The sequence below is a fragment of the Lissotriton vulgaris genome, chromosome 1_1, assembly GCF_964263255.1.
Source record: "Lissotriton vulgaris chromosome 1_1, aLisVul1.2, whole genome shotgun sequence".
NCBI lineage: Eukaryota > Metazoa > Chordata > Amphibia > Caudata > Salamandridae > Lissotriton > Lissotriton vulgaris.
The window spans coordinates 69,207,861-69,231,429 of record NC_141685.1 but is presented as its reverse complement, the minus strand read 5'-3'; the positions used below and the strand labels follow the sequence as shown (position 1 = coordinate 69,231,429).

At 47.5% G+C, this 23,569-nt stretch overlaps 1 protein-coding gene across 1 annotated transcript; it reads left to right on the top strand.

The window, feature by feature from the left end:
• Positions 1-769: 769 nt before the first annotated feature.
• Positions 770-3,125, top strand: LOC147737338 (uncharacterized). Its single transcript, XM_086923648.1, has 2 exons — positions 770-2,658; positions 2,825-3,125. The coding sequence occupies exons 1-2, from the start codon at positions 770-772 to the stop codon at positions 3,123-3,125; spliced, it is 2,190 nt and encodes a 729-aa protein (XP_086779774.1).
• The last annotated feature ends 20,444 nt before the right edge of the window (positions 3,126-23,569 follow it).

The following is a 23,569-nucleotide window of genomic DNA, read 5'->3' as shown; positions in this document are numbered from 1 at the left end:
TCCTTCCTGTACAAAGCCTATGCTGGACTCACACACACAAACACCCTAACGCTCTGGTGCTAAGGGAAGGAGAGAGCCATATCTTTGAAAATATGGTGCTCTCCTGCTCCCTCCCTGTCACGCAGCGCAGCCTCGCAGGGGGAGGCCTGCGCCGCATTGCGTGAAGATTTGGTAAATCTCCCCAGAAATTTCGTTTACAACCAGTTAAACATTGTGAATTCTCATTCCATTTTGTTTCAATTTAGTAATTTTAAATATCTTTACATCCAACAGATGATAAAGAACAAATTAAGGCAACAACAATAACAAACCACCTCCTGTTTAAACAAGTATCAAATACTAACTTTGATCAATGTATCGGTATGATGTGAATACCGCAGTGCTCTATTTTCTAAAATGAAGACAAGCCATCATTCCGTGCTCTAGGAGAATTGTAAGCTCTTTCTGGCCAAACCACAGTAACAAGCAAAAAGCACTACAGAGCTGAGCCAGACAACTGACAGGCAATGGAAAGAGGAGCTCTTCTATCTACAATACAACAGACTGTGCAAATTTGCACCGGCCAGAAGGAAGATTCATCTTTACCTGCAAGCGGGGACAGCCATAATCCAATCTAAAGGCACAAACCCCTACAAAGAGACATTCTACGTATTAGGTGTGTGGCAAATGTTTGGTGGCTATTGTATTTTATTGTTAAAACAGAATTCAAACTTGCAAAATACTGCACACATATAAAGTGTGTGAGAAAAACACAAGTGCTTTAACAGCCATGTTGGCCCATCAGGAAATACAGTCATGGGATGTAGATGAATATATTCCCGACCCACAGACACTAACTAAGAAAGAAGAATCATACACCTTCAGCAAGAGCTTTAGCTTGTCATCACAACTCAAGCTTCATCAGCACACGTACACAGGACAAAAACCATTCAAGTGCAGTGAATGTGTAAAGTGCTTTAGTCAGTTATCACACCTTCAAAGACATAATCAAACACACACAGGGAAAAAGTCATTTAAATGCAGTGAATGTGTGAAGTGCTTTAGTCGATTATCAAAGCTACAAAGTCATCAGCGAACACACACGGGGGAAAAACCCTATCATTGTAGCGAATGTGACAGTAGTTTTAGTTACTCTTCAGCATTAAGGATTCATCAGCGAACGCACACAGGAGATAAACCATTCAAGTGCAGTGAATGTGTCAAGAGCTTTAGTCGGTTATCAAACCTCCAAACACATCAGCAAACACACACAAGGGAAAAGCCATTCAAGTGCAGTGAATGTGTCAAGAGCTTTAGTCAATTATCAAACCTACGAAGACATCAACAAACACACACAAGGGAAAAACCATTCAAGTGCAGTGAATGTGCAAAGTGTTTTACTTTCTCGTCACACCTACAAAACCATCTGTGGAACCACATAGGAGAAAAGAAATTCAAGTGCAGTGAATGTGCAAAGTGCTTCAGTAAGTCATCACACCTACAAAATCATCTGCGGACACACACAGGAGAAAAGCCATTTAAATGCAGTGAATGTGGGAAGAGCTTTAGTCGATTAGATCACCTACAAAGACATCAGCGAACACACTCTGAGGAAAAACCATACCAGTGCAGTGAATGTGGGATGAGCTGTAATCGATTAGAAAATCTACAAACACATCAGCGAACACACACAGGGGAAAAACCATACCATTGCAATGAATGTGAAAGCATTTTTAGCCGTTACTCAACATTAAGGATTCATCAGCGAACACACACAGGGGAAAATCCATTCAAGTGCAGTGAATGTGCAAAGTGCTTTAGTCGGTTATCAGACCTAAAAAGTCATCAGCGAACACACACAGGGGAAAAACCCTATCATTGTAGTGAATGTGACAGTAGTTTTCACAGCTCTTCAGTATTAAGGTATCATCAGCGAACTCACACAGGAGAAAAACCATTCAAGTGCAATGCATGTCTAAAGAGCTTTAGTAAATTATCAGTACTACAAGGTCATCAGCGAACTCACACAGGGGAAAAACCATTCAACTGCAGTGAATGTGGGAAGAGTTTTAGTCACTTATCAAGCCTCCAAACACATCAGCTAACACACACAGGGGGAAAACCCTATCATTGTAGCGAATGCGAAAGTAGTTTTCGCGACTCTTCAGTATTAAGGATTCATCAGCGAACACACACAGGAGAAAAACCATTCAAGTGCAATGAATGTGTCAAGAGCTTTAGTCAATCATCAGTGCTACAAAGACATCAGCGAACACACACAGGGGAAAAACTTTTCAATTGCAGTGAATGTGGGAAGAGTTTTAGTCACTTATCAAACCTTCAAAAACATCAGCGAACACACACAGGGGAGAAACCCTATCATTGTAGTGAATGTGACAGTAGTTTTCATGGCTCTTCAGCACTAAGGTATCATCAGCGAACTCACACAGGAAAAAAAACATTACAGTGCAGTGAATGTCCAAAGAGCTTTAGCCGATTGTCACATCTACAAAGCCATCAGCGAACACACACAGGGGAAAAACCCTATCATTGTAGTGAATGTGACAGTAGTTTTCGCAGCTCTTCAGCATTACGGTATCATCAGCGAACACACACAGGGGAAAAACCCTATCATTGTAGTGAATGTGGCAGTAGTTTTCGCAGCTCTTCAGCATTAAGGTATCATCAGCTAACTCACGCAGGAGAAAAACCATTCAAGTGCAATGAATGTCTAAAGAGCTTTAGTCAATTATCAGTGCTACAAAATCATCAGCGAACACACACGGGAAAAACCCTAACCCTGTAGTGAATGTGACAGTACTTTTCGCGGCTCTTCAGCAGTAAGGATTCATCAGAGAACTCACACAGGGGAAAAACCTTTCAACTGCAGTGAATGTGGGAAGAGCTTTAGTCACTTATCAAGCCTCCAAACACATCAGCTAACACACACAGGGGGAAAACCCTATCATTGTAGTGAATGCGAAAGTAGTTTTCGCGACTCTTCAGTATTAAGGATTCATCAGCGAACACACACAGGAGAAAAACCATTGAAGTGCTGTGAATGTGCAAAGTGCTTCTGTCAGTTATCACACCTTCAAAAGTCATCAGCGAACACATACTTGGGAAAAACTATTCAACGGCAGTAAATGTAGGAAGAGCTTTAGTCACTTATCAAACCTCCAAACACATCAGCGAACACAGAGACTCTGGAAACAACTTAAGAACATCAAAATAATATTGACCCATCTGAGGACAAAGACAAGAGCAGAACAGTGCAGTTATTGTGAGAGGAATGAATTACGGAAAAAAATTAAATTCAAATTATGTGGGACATTGAAATGCCAGATGATAGAAGACCAGACTAGCAGTAAAGAAGGAAAACAGATAACAGTATTTGCAGAATTATAAAAGTGTTTGTTTCCAGTGATTGTTCACTTCTGTACACATAGCAAAGCGACATGATGTACCAGGATACACAGTGAGAGGCTATCACAATGTGGACTAAAAGAAAAGAAAAATTGTTGATTTTTATTTGGTGAAGAAGAGATACAAAGAACAACATTCAATCGCACCTGATCACACTATCTGTAAAAGCAACACTGAACAATACTGGGACTAGCAACAATATTTTCAGCTAACTTGTCGGATTAGTGATAAAACCTATAAACCAAACATACCCAGAGTAAACACGTTGTCAGGGCTCTGGAGATGGGAAACTTCATTGGTAAAATGTAGATATTACTATTAACAAATGCCGCAGTAGTACATGTGACACCGCCGACACCTTAGCTCCACTGAAAAAACGTCAAAGTAAACCTGGCAGCAAGAAAGCCTCATGGTTCAACGATGATCTCAAGAAGTCCAAGAAACTCTGCCGCTCCCTTGAAAAGGCCTGGAAAAAAGACCCAACCACCAGCACCAAGGACGCCTTCAAAAGCGCCACCCGCACTCACCACCAACTGATCCGAAAAGCCAAGAAAACAGCATTCAAGGATCGACTTGACAACAACGCCCACAACAGCAAGGAACTTTTCAACATCGTCAAGGAATTTTCCAATCCCTCGGCCAACTCCAACGACATCACCCCCTCTCAAACCCTCTGCGACTCCCTTGCCTCTTTTTTCCACAACAAGATTGCAGACATCCACAACAGCTTCGACAACCAACCCGGAAACCAACCCACCCTACCATCTGCTGACCATCTCCCCCCGTGAACACCCTTAACGCCTGGAACACAATCTCCACTGAGGACACCATCCGCCTGATGAATTCCATCCACTCAGGATCCCCCACAGACCCATGCCCTCACCACATCTTCAACAAAGCAGACTCCGTCATAGCACCGCACCTCCGTGACGTCATCAACTGCTCCTTCAACTCCGCTACCTTCCCAGAAGACTAGAAACACGCTGAACTCACCGCCCTTCTGAAAAAACCAACAGCGGACCCCACCGAACTCAAAAATTACCGCCCCATCTCGCTTCTTCCATTCCCGGCCAAAGTCATTGAGAAAGCCGTCAACAACCAGCTCGCCGCCTTCCTCGAAGCCAACAAATGCCTCGACCCCTCACAATCTGGCTTCCGAGCAAAACACAGCACTGAGACCGCCCTCATCGCAGCAACAGACGACATTCGAACTCTACTGGACAATGGAGACACAGTCGCCCTCATCCTCCTCGACCTCTCTGCAGCATTCGACACAGTCTGCCACAGCACCCTTCTACAACGCCTCAATAACATCGGAATCCAAGGAAAAGCACTTGAATGGATCACATCGTTCCTCACCGGAAGAACCCAGAGAGTCCGCCTTCCTCCATTCAAGTCCGAGGCCTCTGAAGTCATCTGCGGCGTACCTCAAGGATCCTCACTCAGTCCCACCCTCTTCAACGTATACATGAGCCCCCTCGCGGCCATCGCACGCCAACACAACCTCAACATCATCTCTTACGCGGACGACACTCAACTGATCCTTTCTCTCACCAATGACCCCAGCACCGCCAAAACTAACCTACACGAAGGAATGAAAGAAGTTGCCGAATGGATGAAACAAAGCCGTCTGAAACTGAACTCAGACAAAACAGAAGTCCTCATCTTAGGCACATCCCCCTCTGCTTGGGACGACTCCTGGTGGCCGGAAGCCCTCGGAAAAGCACCCATCCCGACAGACCACGCACGGAACCTTGGTGTCATCCTGGATTCCTCACTCTCAATGAGCAAACAAGTCAGCGCCGTATCCTCTTCCTGCTTCAACATTCTTCGCATGCTCAGAAAAACATTTCGCTGGATCCCCTCCGAAACAAGGAAAACAGTCACCCACGCCCTGGTCACGAGCCGACTGGACTACGGAAACACCCTCTACGCAGGTACCACCGCTAAACTCCAGAAGAAACTCCAACGAATCCAAAACGCCTCAGCCAGGCTCATATTAGACATCCCACGCAACGAACACATCTCTGGTCACCTTAAAGACCTCCACTGGCTACCCGTCAATAAGAGGATTACTTTCCGAATGCTCACCCACGCACACAAATCACTCTACGACATCGGACCAGATTGCCTCAACTCTCGACTGTCCTTCTACACCCCCTCCCGCCAACTACGTTCTTCCAACCAAGCCCTCGCCACTGTACCTCGCATCAACAAGATCACCATGGGAGGCAGATCCTTTTCATACCTGGCTGCTAAAACATGGAACTCACTCCCGGCTTACCTTCGCCTCACCCAGAACCACCTAGCGTTCAGAAAGCAGCTTAAAACGTGGATATTTGACAAATAATCCTCCTCCCCTTCCTAAGCGCCTTGAAACCCTCTGGGTATGTAGTGCGCTATACAAATTTTATGACTTATGACTTATGACTTAACTAAAGTGAAGCACAGGTGTTCAAGAAATAACCTGTTTTTAGATATAAAAGAGCATATAAGTGTTTTTAAGTAATGTTTGCTGCATCTTTTACACTCTGTTATCCGTTGATGGATCAGCTTGTGCCTGGGGCCTTATAACTAAGTGTGACCCGTGGCTCCTCTCCGACTTGGCTCTCCCTATTCAGTTTGCGACTTCCCAAACTCTACTTTTTACCAGAATTGAGCCATTGTAAGCAGTAGACTCTGTTTGAAGAATGTGGTGATATAGCGAAATCCCACATCAAAAGTATATATGTGCCAGGACAATCAGTTGCACTCCCAGCAACTAGTCTTCCACACTTGATTGTCCCTTGTCCTCAAATGTTCTAAAGGATTTGTCGTATGAATGCCAGAAGTGGCAGTGACATTCATGAAGCTAACGCTAACAGGACAATTGTCAATTTATTAATGAACTGCATGATTACTTAAAATCTTTACAGTATAAGATAAATAACTTGATGAACGTCCCATCCCCCCCCACGTGTCCCATACACTCATAAAAGTAAATATCACTTTAAGTTAAAATACTAACATATTAGTACTGTTTAGTTGTCCAAAACAGAATTCTTTTAAAAGGAGTGGAGTATAGGTTGCACCAATGTTTCCCAACTGATAAGGGGAGGCACATGAAAGTTCGGTAAAGTCAATTCGTGCACCAAGGGCGGTTGGCGATAGATGGATTCCTCGTGGAGCTTTAAACCAGCCCAGGTTAGATGACTGGGGCCGAAGAATTCCAGTTACTTTGCAGGCACAGCCGTTAGGTGGGAGTCGAGTGCCATTTTTACCTGGTGTATGAATTTCCCAACTCTGGCTATCAAACAGGTCGTGGAGACAGAGAGGCACCAGTTCGAAGCCTCTCTGCAAGTTCTATAGTCCGTGTTCCGTAAAATCGGAAGCAACAAACGATGGCGGTCATTGACCAAATTTGTGCAGCAACACAACAAGTGTAGCCAGGATTCTCTGCGGTAGTTGCAGAGACGACAGGCTATGGTGCCATCCGTACAGGCCCATTTGGGGTTAAAGTCCACGATCCTGAGGGTCAGAAGGCGAAAGTACAAAATTTTCTTTCTCGCGTAAGTGGATACTGGTTCTTGCAGGTAAGGTTGGGGTTTACCTGGAATATATGATTTGTCCAGGGCCAGAGTTAGTGGGTTTTGCCGAAGAGATGGAAGGTCAAGCCCAAAAGAAATGATCTGGACTTGGCGCTTAACAGCTTGAGCCCAGGCTGAGAATGGAATTTCGTGCAGGGGCAAACTCCTTCTCTCGATTTTCAATGCTTCAATTGCGTGTTCTATAATGTAAGTAACAAGGACCCCCAGAAGAGTTTGATAGTTTTTGGTTCAGGGAAAAACCAATATGTGCATAAAATCAAACCATTTAAAATAGGTGTAGTTACAATAAAGGAATTCTTAACAAGAAAATTAAAAAAAGGTTCATATATCATTTTAATAGTTGTTCAAATATAAAAACAAATTTGACAATACAGAAATATTCAATCAGAAATTAATATAAAACAACATCACAATTTTACAATAAAACAATACCTAAAAAAACATAAGCATTAATGTTCAACACAGACATCTAAAATTTAGCAAAAAACGTGGCAATTCAATTTGAGGGACTGTTCAAGCGATGACTTAGGCGTCTTAGCGACAAAATGGTTTTGTCAGTTTTTGGTTTAAGCTCCTTCAGGTGTTTAACTGCAGTGGCACTCTCAGAGACCCAGGTGCCCAGATAGTTGTAGGATGGGGCAGTGACGATACGGTGCTCCCCCAGAGTCCATGAAGCTTCTTTTTTATGGGGGTATTCGCCATAAATCACGATTTTAGTCTTGCACACGTTGATCCGTAAGTCATTTGCCTTATTATATGAGGCCAAGCTACTTAAGGCTCTTTGGAGCCCCACCCTAGTGTGGTCCATGATCACTGTGTCGTCTGCATACTGGAGCGTTCCCAAAGCAAGCTTCCCCAATTTTGGGGGTACTAAGTTGGCATCTTTCAGAGCTGTCCCCATGTCCGCAGTATACAAATTAAAAAGCATGGTGGCCAAAACGCAACTCTGCTTAAGGCCAGAGTTGGTGTCAATTCTAGAAGTTGTTATTGTAGGACTTAGCTTCACCTTGACCCAGGTACCCTCATAGAGCGCTTTTATGGCTTTTAGCAGCGCCTGTGGAAGCCCCCGGGAATCAAGTTTTGCCCAGAGCCGGCCAAATGCTGTGGAGTAGTCTATGAAACAGCAGAACAGGGGCGGCTTGTTCCTCGTATTGGCCTTCTTCGCAAGGTAGGAAAGGGCTAAGATGTTGTCGAGGGTGGAGCTATGAGCCCTAAAGCCGGTCTGTGTGGGCAACAGGAGTGTGTGGGAGATAGAGAGAGTGAGAGATAAAGAGAGTGAGAGAGACAAAGAAAGGGGCGAGAAATAGAGAGAAATGGAAGGAGGGGGAACGGCACGTTATATGTACTCACCTAAAAATAGAAGAAGCAGCCAAATACATGTCAATGTGTCACATCACCAGCGAAATGGTCTGAACACCTGTGAATTTATATGTTTATTTTTAATACCTATAGACCCATGTCATGCCAATAAACAGCGCACAAGTAAGGAAAATAGTAAAGGAGCCCATTATCATATGCAAATTACAGTGACGTCACATGTAGTGACATCACAAGAAGTGATGTCAGGCCCTTATATTAATTTTCACGTGAAAGGTTGACGGCCAGTTTTAAAAACACAAAACAAGAAACATAAAATAATGTAAAAATACGGTTTCAGTTTATATACATCATGTGTTTTTCCCACTATTAGTTTGTAACTAAACTCGGAAATGACTGAAAGTGTAAATATTTTTAAACAGATATGTGAAACTTTGAAATTACATTTTTAAACAATTTTCATCAAATAAATGAAATGTGCTTTTAATTTGCGTTTGTTTCCTGATGTTATTCTTTATCCAGCCCCTAAGCCCCAAAGTGGTTCACATTTACTGTGTATTAAGCAAAAGAAGGGCTAATTTTGTCAAGTTCTCTGTTCCTCTCTTGCGCCACTCACACAAACAAACAGTCGCAGGCTAAGGAGCTAGATGGAACTGAGTCAAGTTTCTAGATAATAGTGGGGGGACCCCTTCAAACTGTGGCTACCCCCACTTGTGCCGTGCTGATAAAGCAATAGTGAATTTGAGTAATTTATGATGAATGAAATGAGAGAAAGAGAAGAAGAGAGCGAGGTGCAGGATATATTAAAGAAAATGAAAAAAAGAGACACAAGACTTTACCCTGTTCTGTGTACAAGCACTTTACGTAAACAAGCTGTGCTGTGTGTTGTGAACAGGTTGTCACCCCCTTTGTATGTAAATGAGCTTTTGTGACCAGACACCCCAGGCTCCCATCTCTTCTAGCGCGGATGATATTGTGAGCACTTTAAGGTAATCATAAACTAGGGCTATATTGAGAAATAATCGACTTCCAGGTCTCACAGCTGTGGATATGTAGTACTTTTATTAGTTTTTTAAAATTTACTTTAGCTTGCAGCAATTCTCAAGGTTACTTTTTCTCAGTATATCGCTTTCTATCGCTCTTTGCGCTCCATCAGTTAAAGGTGAAGTTCGATGTAGGATTTGTTGTCAGTGTCCCTAGACCATGTTCCAATACCTTTGTCCTCGATTTGTCGGCATGTGTTTTGTCCACACACTGGTCTAGGATGGGCCTTCTCAAGGTTGAAAGCGCGGTAATAGGAATAATAAATCAGACATATTTGAAATTGTATGTAAACAAATGTGTGCCTTTCAGTTATCAGGCACCACCAGACACATCTACACATGTAATTGAGCACCAGACTAAAGTGACTCCTCCCTATATGTAAGGGGGGAGAAGGTGTGACGTCCTGTGTCATGATATTCTGGACTGTGGGGATAGTTGCTAGGCCGTGAGCTGGAATAGAGACATTTGTCCGTTGGTCTTAGCTTGATGATGGAAAGGGTCTCTGCATCTGTGATACTTATATAAAACTTTCTTGAGCCCCACCGTATGATGTACTCTGATTTCTGGAGGGACACACTTCCACAGACGACCATGTTAAATCTAGCTTCGCACAACCCACTGAGCATTCATTCCTGCAGGTGTGGATCTTGATAGCAAAGGTTTATTGTCAGCGTTATTTACAGCAGATAATAAAACAATCACAATTCTTGTTGATTTAAAACGACTTAAGCACAGTTCATACAAATACTACACTTTGCGCATAATCCATGATCTGACGTAAAATGCTAGTGCAAATGGATGACGTACATCACTTTTAAAACCAATCAATTAGATAGAGCGGTCATTAGATCTTACAAAGCGTACCAGCTAACAAGCACGTACATAGGGGCAGATACCGGTATCTCCGTCTGCTTGTTGCCTACTCAGAGCAAGTAAACCCCTAGCAAGCCTGACAGCTGTCTTATAAACATCAGAAATAAAAGAAGAGCACAAGCCTGCTGCGCAGACGTTACCTAGTGTGTTAAAAAAACGAGGATTGTCCAAATAATTACAGTTTTGCTGACAGCCGGGTGGAAATTAAACCCTCAGATATGCGCCAATAGACGGCCAACACCTAAGCAAGCATTTTCTAAAGTGCAGGTACAAGAAGAAATGTGCAACAATACCTCTTGATACTCTGTCCAGTCCATAAGGTTCTCCAGTGCCTTTCATGTTATGAATTAAACAACAGGGGGTGATGATGGACAGAGTTTCTGAATTAAGCAGAATACTCTCACCCAGTCAAGAGATCAGGGCTTAATCCAACACCGTTTTTTAGCTCACTGCACCATCCCAGCTCAGAACCTGGCTACATGCAAATTAGTCTGTCCCTGGCCCAGTGTATCATGGGAACAGGGCAAACCAAACTACCAAGCCAATTCTTATACTGGGAAGGAAACAAGCTACCCCGGAAGCTTGTTTCCTTCCCAGTGTAAGAATTGGCTTAGTAGTTTGGTTTGCCCTGTTCCCATCCCAAGGGAGTGTTTGGACTGATACAAGGTGCCCACAGAACTGTGGACATCATATACCAGGCCAACTTCTCACAGTCATGTCCACAGATAATGAAGTACTGGGTGAACGCATCTGACAGCTAAATAAAACGGACTTGTTGATTTCATAACGTAGCTTCCAAACAAAACGAAATCCTGCCTTTTTTATTCGGGAACTTTTATTGTGTGCCCTAATAAAAGGGGGTATAACTTTTATATGATAATTATACTTTGTTTTGGGGTATCGTAAACGCACAATCTGTTGATTACTCATATGAAGCAAAACACAAGCTGTTGAATGAATTACATTATTTATTTAACTATTGATGATTAGTATAGTGATTTATTTAACTTGACTCCCCAAGCCACGAGACAAATACACTGCACTCCCAAGTCCAATTGAAAAGAAATCCCATTCAGTATTATTATGAAATAAAGAGAGAGAAACACTTAAACACGGGTGCATTATATGTTGTTTTACTTATCAAATGAATGGAAAGTGCCTCTTAAAGGAGGCTGTTTGCAGGGTGGGTGTTTTCTTTGTTGGTATTAATAACCAGTCTGGGCTGGTTTTAAATCATATGCAGACCCTGTGCTCTATTATTCGCACCCCTTTCAGAGGCCATGCCTCTTCCATTGTCTGGCCTAGGGTTGTTTTCTAAACAACACAAATATCCACGGGTCTGATAAGCAAGATAAACGTAAGAAACTAGCAACTGGACTAATCTGGTTTCTACAACCAGTGGTGACATGCTTCATCATCTGGGTCTCCTCCTAATGCCCAATAGTGGCACTAAGGGCTGCAACCCTGGAGTGGTGTGGCTCACTGGTTAGAGGCGGCAGACCCGTAAGCAGAGAACGGCCCGGGACCAGGGTTCAATTCCCGACGCGGCAGGGTCGTGGACCAGGGTCAAAACTGACTCGATAATTCTCGGCTCCGTGCCTACCCTAACCAGGGAACACACTCGGTAACTCTGGGCATTAAGCTTGCCTCATCTCTACAACGGCCCCCCACAGACGCCGGGGATGCCTGGTTTCACCTTGGAGATACCAAGAAAGGGACAATCTTACAGGGAAAACCAGGACAGGTTCCCCAGCGGTCTTCAGCGCCAGGATACTCCGTAAGGGAGTCGCAGTGCGCTTTACAAGTACACCCACATTTACAACCCTTGCTTCAGGAAAGGATAGCTTGCAGATGTTTTGAACTATCGTGATAAACACGCTGTATGCTCTAGATGCGAGTACTCGATTATGTGGGAATCGTGAATGCAGTGCAGTAGTGTGTATGTGATGTGAGTTAAAATTGACCAATGGGAAGCAACATTATTTATTCGCGCCTCTCAGAGATCAAGACATAAAAACAGTACAAAACGACAGTCTTAAACAAAAACTGTCTAGATGTGAAGGGTCAACATGTTTCAGCAATTAACGGATAACTTGTCCTATGCCTTCGTCAGGACCTTAAGTATTGCTACTGCAAGTGAGTGTTATAAATACACAATATATAACATGTGTAAAGAGTTGGAACTGATACAATCTCTTTACCTGTAAATAAGGATAATAGTTCCTCTGTAAATAACAATTTACCGTCTTTTGAGAGGACAAGACCTCGCATCACCTGGCCACGGATCAGGACATAGGAGGCACCACTCTCTCCGTTGGTACCTCTGGCAGTTCCAAAAGCCCCAGGCGTCTTTTGGAACCGCCAGATGTACCGACGGAGAGCAGTAGCAATACTTAAGGTCCTGACGAAGGCGTAGGATAAGTTATCCATTAATTGGGCATGGGTGCCCGCTTGTTTGCATTTGCAGAGTTCCCTACATGTTCCCACTTCAAGAACAGCCGCCACCCCACGCAGCACTTGCAGGACATGCATGCTGTGCGGGGCGGCAGCCGCTCCCAAAGAGAAATCCTGCATGGCGCTGCAAATACAAACAAGCGGCGTCCCGCGAATGCTGTGTGGGCTGCATTTCAAATAAGCGACAGGCATTATTAAAGTGGAAGGGCGCATGGCACGCTGCTGCAAATACAAAGAAGAAGGGCGCCAATGCTGTGCACTTTGTCGTGCCTGCTTTAGCAAGACTTGAATTAATATGTGAGAAGTTGGCCTGGCATATTCTGTCCACTATTCTTGCACCTTGCACCAATCCAAACGACCCTTATTGATGATAGGTTACAGACAACCTTTATTGAAAGCTATCCTTGTGGTAGCTATGGAGAGCAGCCTTCAGGCTAAGTCTTGGAGGAATGTAAAGCAGCTTGTTTTACCAGTCTATAATCTCGTGAATGACCAAATGAAAGGAGAACCACACAAGGAATATATATAACATATATGTATTTATTCTAAACACATCCCTCTAGTCTCTTTATGAGGCTAGAGGCAAAAGTACATACAGAAAACTTAATAGTACACAGTAAATTAACACATTATATGTTGAGCCCTAGGGGCGTACCAAACCATATATCAATAAAGGGGTATAAGAACCACAACTTTGATAGACACAAGGCCTGGAGCCTGTAGAAGTGCTGTGGCCACCAGGAACCACCCAAGGTAGTGACGCAGGGGACCCACAGGGGACACGTGCAGTGTCTGAACACAGCCACGGATCACCGTTAACTTCAATAGGGAATGTCGCGGTTGGAAATTTAAAGAAAAGGAACACTTAGAGGAGGACTTTGAGCAAATCCCTTTAGACTTAAGTTGTTCTAAAGCCAACACCCACAGGAGCAATGGATTACTCGAGTTACCTCACCCAGGGAAGCCGGGTGCATAGGTATCTTTAGGTGTCGGGAATCGTCACTGTTCCAATGGCGATATGCTGCAAAGTGCTACTGCAGTTGAAGTGGAAAGTGTCCACAGTGATCCAAGCCTGGATGTAAGATGAGAAGAACCTGAAAGCAAAGGGGAAAGAGTCTGGGTCACTAGCCAGTGACCAGGGGCACGATAGGCAGATGCCCACCGATGTTGGGTTATTTCAGGTGAAGGAGGTGAAGCTTGACTTTTTAGCCACGAGGACCAGGAGGCGTCGACGACAACCAGGAGCTAGATTTGTGCTGTCCCACGAAGGATGTCAAGAGCTGCTGTATCGGTGCCCGAATTGGACCCAACAAGCCTTGGCAACAGCAACCCATGCAGAAAGGAGAAAGATGCTTCGGTGCGGGCCAGCAAGGTCCGAGGGACTCACCAGTTGGTGGGGAGTCAGGGCACATCTAAAGCAATCAGAGAAGCCCAAGGAAAATCAGAGTTGACTTCATAGGGACCCACCAGTCAACGGACTAGGAGCCTCGAGTGGAAATTCAAGAAGCGGGCCCACGGAACACTCATGGAGTGTGGGCCCACAATCTTTAGTGCAGATGGTGATCGGGGCTAGGGCTACAAGTAGCCTAAAGCACGACTTCAAGAGATGTCGAGCAGTCAGTGCACTTGCAAATGTGCACGGTGTCCATGCGTTCCCGTTCCACGTCACTCACGTCGGCTGCAGGTCCCAGCTATGCAGGGGACTCGGGTCGACCTCTGAGAAGTTTGGAAATCCTCTTCCTGGGCTGCAGATACTTCAGAGTCTGTCGGGAGCTTCGGAGATGCAGACTGGCAAATGCTTTGTTGGTGCCTGCCAAGAAGGGAATCACTCCTTGACCCAAAGGGAGATTTCTTCAGTTCTCTAGCCTTGAGTAGAGCGTTGAAGTTCCAGGATTCAGTTGCAGAGTTTTGTCAAGGGATATCTAAAGTCCTCTGCCAGGGGTTCCTTACTTATACGTAAGAAAGGGCTTGGACTAACTCTGGGGACCCACCTAAGGGAGGGTTTGAAAAGAGGGGTGGCTACACCCATTTATTTATTTTATTTATTTATTTGGACTATGCATAGGGACACCCAGCCCCAATACACAAAAGCCTCTCTGGGAGGTGGTTACACCTCCCTGTGACAGGAAACCTATTGTCCATGCCTCCCTTGCCAGAGTTTCATCCAGCAGCAGGAGGCCGAACTCGTGTCTGTGGCTGCAGCATCCATTTTGTGATGTCAGGGATCTTTAAACTAGTTACCGGGTAGACAGGTGTGTACATGTCTCTCCCTCTAGAATGGTGGAATTCTACCCCCACCGCCAGGACTGGCGGGGGGGGGGGGGTAGGATTCCAAAGTGTTTGACACCAAACACAACATGTTTCCGTGCACCCATCCCAAAGTTAGCATTTACCGCGAGGATATAATGCACTTAAGAGTATATGGTCAGGCTGCATCACAGAACAGCCCCAGAGAATAGGTTCCGAGGCTACAGAGGTGCTCTGCTAATGCATAGGCACCCTCTCACATGAAACCCAGCACCCTGCCTTCAGGATTGATAAGGACTGCCATAGGAGTGACTGATAGGTCTTTATGTGAAGTGATTTAAGGTAGATATAGGTAACCTATATCTCAGTACAGGGTGCATGCACCACCATACCCAGGCTGCGCCACCAGTCCTGTGGTGTATTTTTGGAAGGCTTCCCAGGGGTGGCATAATACATGCTGCAGCCTCTGGTAGGCCTCTGCGGTACCTATGCCCTTAGTACCTATTGTACCATATACTAGGGACTCACAAGGGTACCCCAGTAACCAAACTGGAGTGTTCCCTATTGTACATGGAATCCATTTTAGGGAGAAAACAGATAGACTGGGGTCCTGAATAGCAGGATCCCAGCCAAACTAAGTTGAAAACCAGCAAAACACCAGGAAAAAAGTGGGTGCAACCATGCAGTCAGATGACACCTTCCTACAACAATGTTCAAGAGTGAGGGGCTCAAAAGTCACATTAAAATCTCCCGCGATCAGCATGTTTGAACCACGGGAGTGTAGATCTAATAAGTCGGCCAAAGCCGCTATAACGTCCGACTTCTTCCACTTTGAGCCCCCACTCCCCCACGCTCCCACACGCCACCTCCGATCGACCAGCCAAGCCCTCGCCGCCGTCCCCCGCATCCGAAGAGCCACAACAGGAGGAAGATTCTTCTCCCACCTGGCCGCCAAGACTTGGAACTCCCTCCCGACCCACCTCCGCCTGACCCAAGACCACCTCGCCTTCAGGAAGCAGCTCAAGACCTGGCTGTTCGAGCAGTAGCGGACCCCCCCTCCCGAAGCGCCTTGAGACCCTCCGGGTGAGTAGTGCGCTATATAAATGCAATGATTGATTGATTGATTGGCATAAGCGCTAGAAACGTCCACAACCCCTTGTTGGCCCCACTTCAACCTGATCGCACCGATATCATTACTCTGTGTTTCAAGGGCCTCCATATTAAAACCGCCAGCTTGGCGCACCTAGATTACCAATCCCTCTGAAGGTCGACCCTTACCCACACATGTTGCAGGGGTATAATCATTTAAGTAACCTAAGCAGAATAGGGGGACTACTGCCCAGTTTTCTTGAAAACAACAGACATCAAACTGATCAATAGAAGCGAACCAATCAGGGGAGACGGTCTTCATCTTCAATCCTGCTACATTCCAGGATAACATGGACGTCCCATGGGTAGCAGGTGAATGTAGCCACTGTCCGCTTGTAACATCAATAAGTGCATCATTTGGGCCCGATACTCGTGCAGGTAAGGAGGGTGCTTCCCGAGAGGCAGTAGCCTCCCTTCCTGGATGAAGACAAGGAAGTTGAGTACCAGCTAAGGGTAAGAGAGGGCATTCCTTAATCATATGGGGAGCAAAAAGACCATCTAGTTTGTTCTGGGTATTACAAAGCAGTCAGTTATTAGCCTCAAGAGAGAAAAAGCCTCTTAACCCAGGCAGTGTTTTTTTTTTTTATAAAATTTTTATTTTGCAAGGTTTTAAGTAGAAAAAAGGGAGGAAAAGAAGGCGAGAGAAAGAAGGAGGATGAAAATAAAAGGACAGGCGACATTCCGCCATAAATCCCCACACAGGGGGTGCTAGAGAACATTGCTGCAAAGAAAAAGACCAGAATTACATCAGGGGGGACGGCAACTAGCGTAGTCAGATGCAATGCAAGTGTTATTGTTCGCCAATCTCCATCGATTGGGGGGAGCACCCATATCTCAGCAAACAGTTCGAAGTTCTCAAGAGTAAGAGGTGTCCCAATCATGATCACAATCATATAGGAAGGCCGTGCAGTCCGTCTTCACATGTGATTCGTGTCGCAACCAAAAGTAGATCAACAACCCCAACCCAACACCCCACCCACCCCACTTCCCCTCCACCCCCCCACCCTTTCCCTAGTGGTGGCGACCATCATGCATTCAGAACATTGTCATATAAGCAGGTGATTAAATTTGGAAGAGATGTAGTGCACGAAGAGCTGAGGGGCAAACTGCAGATGGCAAACCTCGAGACAGAAACCTAACCAAGGGTCCCCAGTTGAACATGAAGTTTTTAAAATTCCCCAGAAAGATATCCGACAGTCTCTCCATACTCAGTAGTCGCCATAGCCGTGCATGCCATAAAGAAATGGCTTGAGCTGTTGGGCTTTTCCAAGCTGCTGCCAAAGTCAATTTGGCCGCCCCTAGGCACAGCCATATAATGCGTTTATCGGCTCTAGTTTGATGTTCAAACTGCGGGTCTCTAAGCCCCAACACTACATACTCCATTGAATCCAGAATTGGATAGTCCATCACATCCTTGATGTAGGATAGGATCTCGGACCAGAATGGCCGGATGGTGGGGCACTCCCACCAGATGTGGCGGAAGTCACCCAGCATACCGCAGCCTCGCCAGCACTTATCTGAGGCCGTCGGGAATATCCGATGTAGCTTGGATGGATACAGATACCAATCAAATATAAGCTTCATATGAGCCTCTCTAAGATCTGTGGAATGATTAGGTGCCGCTACATCACGACAGAGGCTCCTCCATTCGCTGTCAGAAATGTCCCTCCCCAATGCAGTCTCCCAGTGGTCCATGTATCGAGGTCGGGGGGACACCGCGGTGTCTAGTAACAACCCATAGATGAAGGAGATCGTCCCCTTCATGGTGGACGTGCGAAGAATAAAGGCTTCAAACTTCGTCAATGGTCTAGTAGCGGCATCCACCACCCCAGGTGACGTCGCCCAGTGTAGGAGCTGGAGGTGACGAAAGCGCTCAGTGGGCAGGACACCATAATCCCGCATACAATTATGGAAGGTAAGAGGCGCCGTACCGTGAAACAGATGAGTGAGGGCCCTATAACCACCCTCTCTCCAGACACCAAAGGGTCCATCTGTCAGGGCCGGAGGAAAGGCCGGGTTGAAATGGATAGGAGTAAATGGGGACGGGAAGGTGGTCCACCGGTCGTCGCCACTGACCGTGTCCCAGACCTTCAACACCGTGCTGGTGGGGGTGCTAATATACGCGCTTCTGTGCCGGTCCGCCTTAGGTTTCCAGGCCAGGTCCCAAATGGATCTTCCGGCCACACTCCGATCCATGTGGAGCCAGTGCTTCTCTGAGAGCTGTTGGGACCATTCCACCAGCACTCTTAATTGGGCAGCCTTATAATACAAGTGCATGTCCGGGAACCCCACCCCCCCTTCCACCCGTGGACGTCGAAGAACCGCATATGAAAGTCGCGCCCGGCCGCCTTGCCACACAAATTTCAACATCAGGGTCTTAAGCCGACGGAAATAGTCCATCCCTACTGGAATGGGCAGTGCCAGGAAGAGATATAGGAGTCTAGGTAGGAGAACCATTTTAAGCGCGTGAATCCTACACAAATACGAGATGTACTTTGGTTTCCATCTCTCCAGCTACGTACGTATCGCCGCCAGCATCGGGGGAAAGTTGGCCGGAAACAGTGCGCCCAGGGTAGAGGTCAGTCTCACACCCAGATGTAACAGGGATGAAGTCGACCATGAGAGTGGAGTAAGCGCTCGAATCCGGTGCACCTCTTCGGGAGGTAGAGTCAGGTTCAGAATATACGATTTGTCGAAGTTGACTCTGAATCCTGCCACCGCCTCAAAATCAGAGAGCACTGTATGGACATGGGGTAACGATAGCGCCGGATCCCGAACCGAAAGTAACACATCGTCCGCGAAAAGCGAAATCTTGTGTTGTTCATCTGAGAAGGGGAGGCCCAAGATCTGTTCGTTCTCCTGAATCGCTAGGGCCAACGGTTCGATGCTTAAAGCAAATAGAAGTGGTGAGAGCGGGCAACCCTGACGCGTTTCGCGGGAATGGTGGAAACTCCCGGACCTATGTCCATTAATCAGTACCCGAGAGGTGGGGTTGTTATAATTAGCCTCAAGCATTCTTATGAATTGGGGTGAAAACTCGAAGGCTTCCAGTGTGCGATGTAAAAAGCCCCAGTCAACGCGATCAAAAGCTTTTTCCGCGTCGAGCCGTACTAACACCGCCGGTATGCGAAATCTATTAGCCTTCTCGATCAGATGGATCACGCGCCTCAAGTTGTCGTGAGTTTGTCGACCTTTTATAAACCCGGACTGGTCCGGATGGACCAGGGCCGGCATCAAATCCTGTAACCTGCCAGCAAGTATAGATGAATACAACTTAGCGTCTAGATTGAGGAGCGCTATCGGGCGATAAGATGTGCATTTGGTAAGATCCTTCCCCGGTTTGGGGAGGACGGTAATCAGAGCCTCAGCCATAGTGTCAGAGGTTCTTCCCTCAGGCGCCATTGCGTTAAAAAGGGAAACCAGGTAATCGCAGATGTCCGACGCGAATGTCTTGTAAAACAGGGCCATGTAACTGTCAGGGCCCGGGGCCTTGTGGAGTTTCAGAACCTTAATGGCGTCCAATACCTCCTCCCTAGTGATGGGGGAAGACAGCAAGTCATTCCATTCCCTGGAGACCTGTGGGATAGGGAGACCACCCAAGAACGCAGACTGGGCCTCTGGATCAAGGGCATCGCTCGAATAAAGATCTGCATAAAAGCGGCCAAAGAGGGCTGCCTTGTCTGCATCTCTGTGCCTAACAGAACCTGTGTGGTCCTGTATGCCCCCAATGTAATCCTTCTCACGCTTATCTCGAAGCTGCCGGGCCAGGTGACGTCCCACCTTGTTCCCCTAGGAGTAGGAGACGCGTCGAAGACGCAGGAGGGTAAACTCAGCCCGGTTGTTGTAGTGGGCTCTCAGTTTCCCTCGCACCGCCGTAAGTGGACGGAGGGTCACCCTAGAAGGGTTTGACTTGTGCGCCTGTTCTAAAGTAGCAAGCTCCGCCTCCAGGGCCTCCCTTTCCTTCCGCCGAAGCTTGTTAAGATTCGCATTGAGGGCGAGGCATGTACCCCGTACTGAGGCCTTGCATGCATCCCATGTGGTATATACTGATGTATCGGAGGGCGGGTTAAGAGCGAAAAACTCTCCTATAGCCCTTCACAGCTCCTTGCAAGACACCTCATCCTGTACCAACGCTGCTGGGAAGTACCACTTCTGCCAACCGTCCCCCCCCACGGACCAGTGTAACCCAAGCACCACTAGGCTATGATCAGACACTGAGAGTGGAAAAACACTAGCCATTCGGACATCCCCCCTGAGGGCCTGGCTAATAAAAATATGATCTATACGAGAGTACGAGCGATGGAAATGAGAAAAAAATGTATAATCCTTGGTCTGAGGGTGTAAGAAGCGCCAGCTGTTCACCAATCCCAATTCGCCTATTTGTCGCTGCGTTTCTTCCGAAAAGACCCCAGCATCTGCCCTGCGCGCCCCCGAGCTATCCATATCCCTGTCCCACACCATGTTGAAGTCCCCCAATAGTAACAGGTGCCCTTTTACAAAGTCCCCCATCTTGTCCATCAGGCCTTGTAAAAAAAACATTCTGTCCAGCATTAGGAGCATAAACCACCACAAACGTACATTGGCAGCCATATAATGACCCCTTCACCGTTAGCCAATGACCCTCCTTATCACTACTCACCCCCATAGGCTGAAAGTGGAGAGAGGCCAGGAATAGGAGGGCCACCCCCCTATGCTTGGTGGATGCTGACGCCCTATAAATAAGGGGGAAATGTCTATGCCGGAGTCTCAGTTCATCTTTCCTAGCCAAGTGGGTTTCCTGGAGGGCAACCACATCAAGATGGTGATCTGATAGGTACTTCCAGAGCTTCTGGCGCTTCTGTGGGGAATTGAGACCCTTCACATTCCAGGTACCTATACTAACAGGCATAATGATGGCGTGAGACTCCGCTCTGTGTGCCTATTAAGATGATCAGAGCCCAGTCCCCGGCCCCCACCAACCACCACTCTACACACCCCTGGACCAGACCCATCTCCCAACAACCTCCACCAGACCCTAGATCTCCCCCTCCCTCCAGCAACTCCCCATCATCGGACCTCCCAGAGCCAATCAAACAAGATGACCCGCTGAGCACTGTATACTGAGAGCAATCGGATAGAGACACCAAGAACAATGTCCCAAGCACCCTTCGTCCACGGGGAACAGTACACACCCCTCCCCAGCACTCCAAACATCTCCCACCATTGCAAGCATCAAAAATTGTATAATCCTCAGTACGGCTCAAGATAGCGACTGCAATGGAGCACACCACTAGCGCCAACAATACCTCACACATACAGTTTTCGGTCACCACCACTCTCCCCCCTCCCCCCGACCCCAACCCCAACACTCCCACTGTGTCCCCGACCCCCAAAACTCCCCACCTCCCACCCCCCCTGCAAACAAAAAAAAACAAGAAAACATAACTCAAGGCACTGAACCTGAACAAAGTACTCAGCAGTTCCAATGGGCCACAGTTCACAAGGTTCTCACCGGACTGGAATCGGGGTGGGGGCACCAATTCAGGGACCCCCAGGGCCACGGTCCGGGGTGTCTTCTCCAAAAGTACAATAGTACCCCGGGACCTTAGGGCCAGAGTCCCCCTGGCGCCCAACCATCATGGAATCGGGGATCACGCTGCTCCAGAGCTTTGTTGAGAATCTGCTATTGTAGCCGAGGCCACCGTTGCCACCGCATTACCCCTTTCTGGCAAGCTAGCAGCACGATCCGGGCACCCCCGGTTCGGGGATGAACCAATTCTATGCCATGAGGAGGATCGGTGTCGTCTCCTCGATGGGGAGGGATGTGTCGCTTGGGAGGGAGGAACGTCCTCCAGGCCCAGAAGATCCTTCGCCACCTGCAGGGAGCGAATTTGCGCCAGCCTATTCTGCCATCTGAATATGATGCGGAAGGGGTGCCCCAGGAGTACGAGATGTTGCGTTCCTGCAAAAAGGAAGTTACCGGGCGGAATTCTCTCCTCTTCTGGAGTGTCGATGCCGCCAAGTCCTGGTAGAGCTGCGGACGGTGGTCCCTGAATTGCAAGGAGGAGATGGCTCTAGCCTTCCGCAGGATACACTCCTTCACCTGAAAGTCATGCACACAAACAAGGATGTCTGGAGGGGGGCCCCCTCCTCTTCGAGGCAGACCGACTCTGTGCACCCTATCCATTTTAATTTCCTGCACATCCTCTTCGTCTAAGATCTGTAAGAACAAGGCTTGGACATAACCTCGCAGGTCTCCAGCTTCTCCGTCCCATGGGACCGCCCTCATGCGAATGTTGTTCCTCCGGGAACGATTCTCTAAGTCCTCTGCGTGGGCCTGCAGGTCCAAATTCTGTTCAGTAAGACGAAGAATGTCCTGTTGTAGTTGGTGCACATCATTTGTTACACTCAAGTCGTGATCTTCCAGCGTCGCTACACGTTCACCAATTCCATCTACCTCTCTCCGCACCTCCCGGAGATCTGACGCCAACTGGGCGCGAAGCTCAGAAATGTCCTCTTTGATAGAGGTGAACAGCTCAGTCATGAAGGCCTTGGTGGCGGGTGCTTCATCATCCGATTGCCTGGATGAACCACTGGTCCCGGGGGAAGATGGCTGCTGCGAAGACTTGGAGGTGCCGTCCTTTCCCGGCCTTCCCTTGCGAAGCGTGGTGGACATCTTGAAGTTCCGGCTGTGGCGCGGAACCAGGGCTATTGTACACTCTCCAGGGACAAGGAGTGCTCAGGTGCAGCGCAAGACCTCACCAGGTATTCAGTCTCTGTCCCCGCGTATCTGCGCCACAGTCAATGGCTGCCCAGCCAAGATGGCGTCATAAAAGCTTCCCGCCAGAAGGCGCCTTCCAGAGCCAATGCAGTGACACTTTTGTCAAACAACCCGATCCCGGGTCCTCCGCTATTGTAGATCGGGGCCACCAGTCCGGACCCCCCGGCTCCGGCAATGCTCCTCCGCACTCCTCACAAGGCTATGGCACGGCTGCAGCCGAGGGAACAGATCAGGCCAGCCTTTCAGTCCGCAAGGCGAAGTAGGCCGTACCACCTCCGTTGGCTTCGTCGTGTCTCTGGTCTCCGGACCCACCAGCACCTGTCTCCCGGCTCCCCCAGGGAACCACAGGCCGTACCTCGGCCCCAGACGGCATGCAATCCAGCCAGGAGACCCCGCGGTCGTGGCAGTCTTCTTACCGTGGAGCTCCGCGGCGGCCTCAAGGCCTAGATCCGCCCACTCGCCGGGCCGGTGCCCACAGTGCAGGGCTTGTTCCCTCGACCCCAGCCGCTTCACGCTGCGGTCAGTACTTCAGAGAGCACCAAGTCGCTCTCCGTTGCGGTAGGGTCGTCCCCCTCCATCAGCGGCTGTAATAAGCTCCTTCGGTACACTCCACTAATGGCCTCTCCCAGCCTCTCTCAGCTCCGCCGATAGCCCAAGTTGCCCTCTCCACGCGGTCACCAAGTCCCCTTGGTCGGCTGCAACAGAGCGTCCTATACCGCCTTCAATGCTTCGA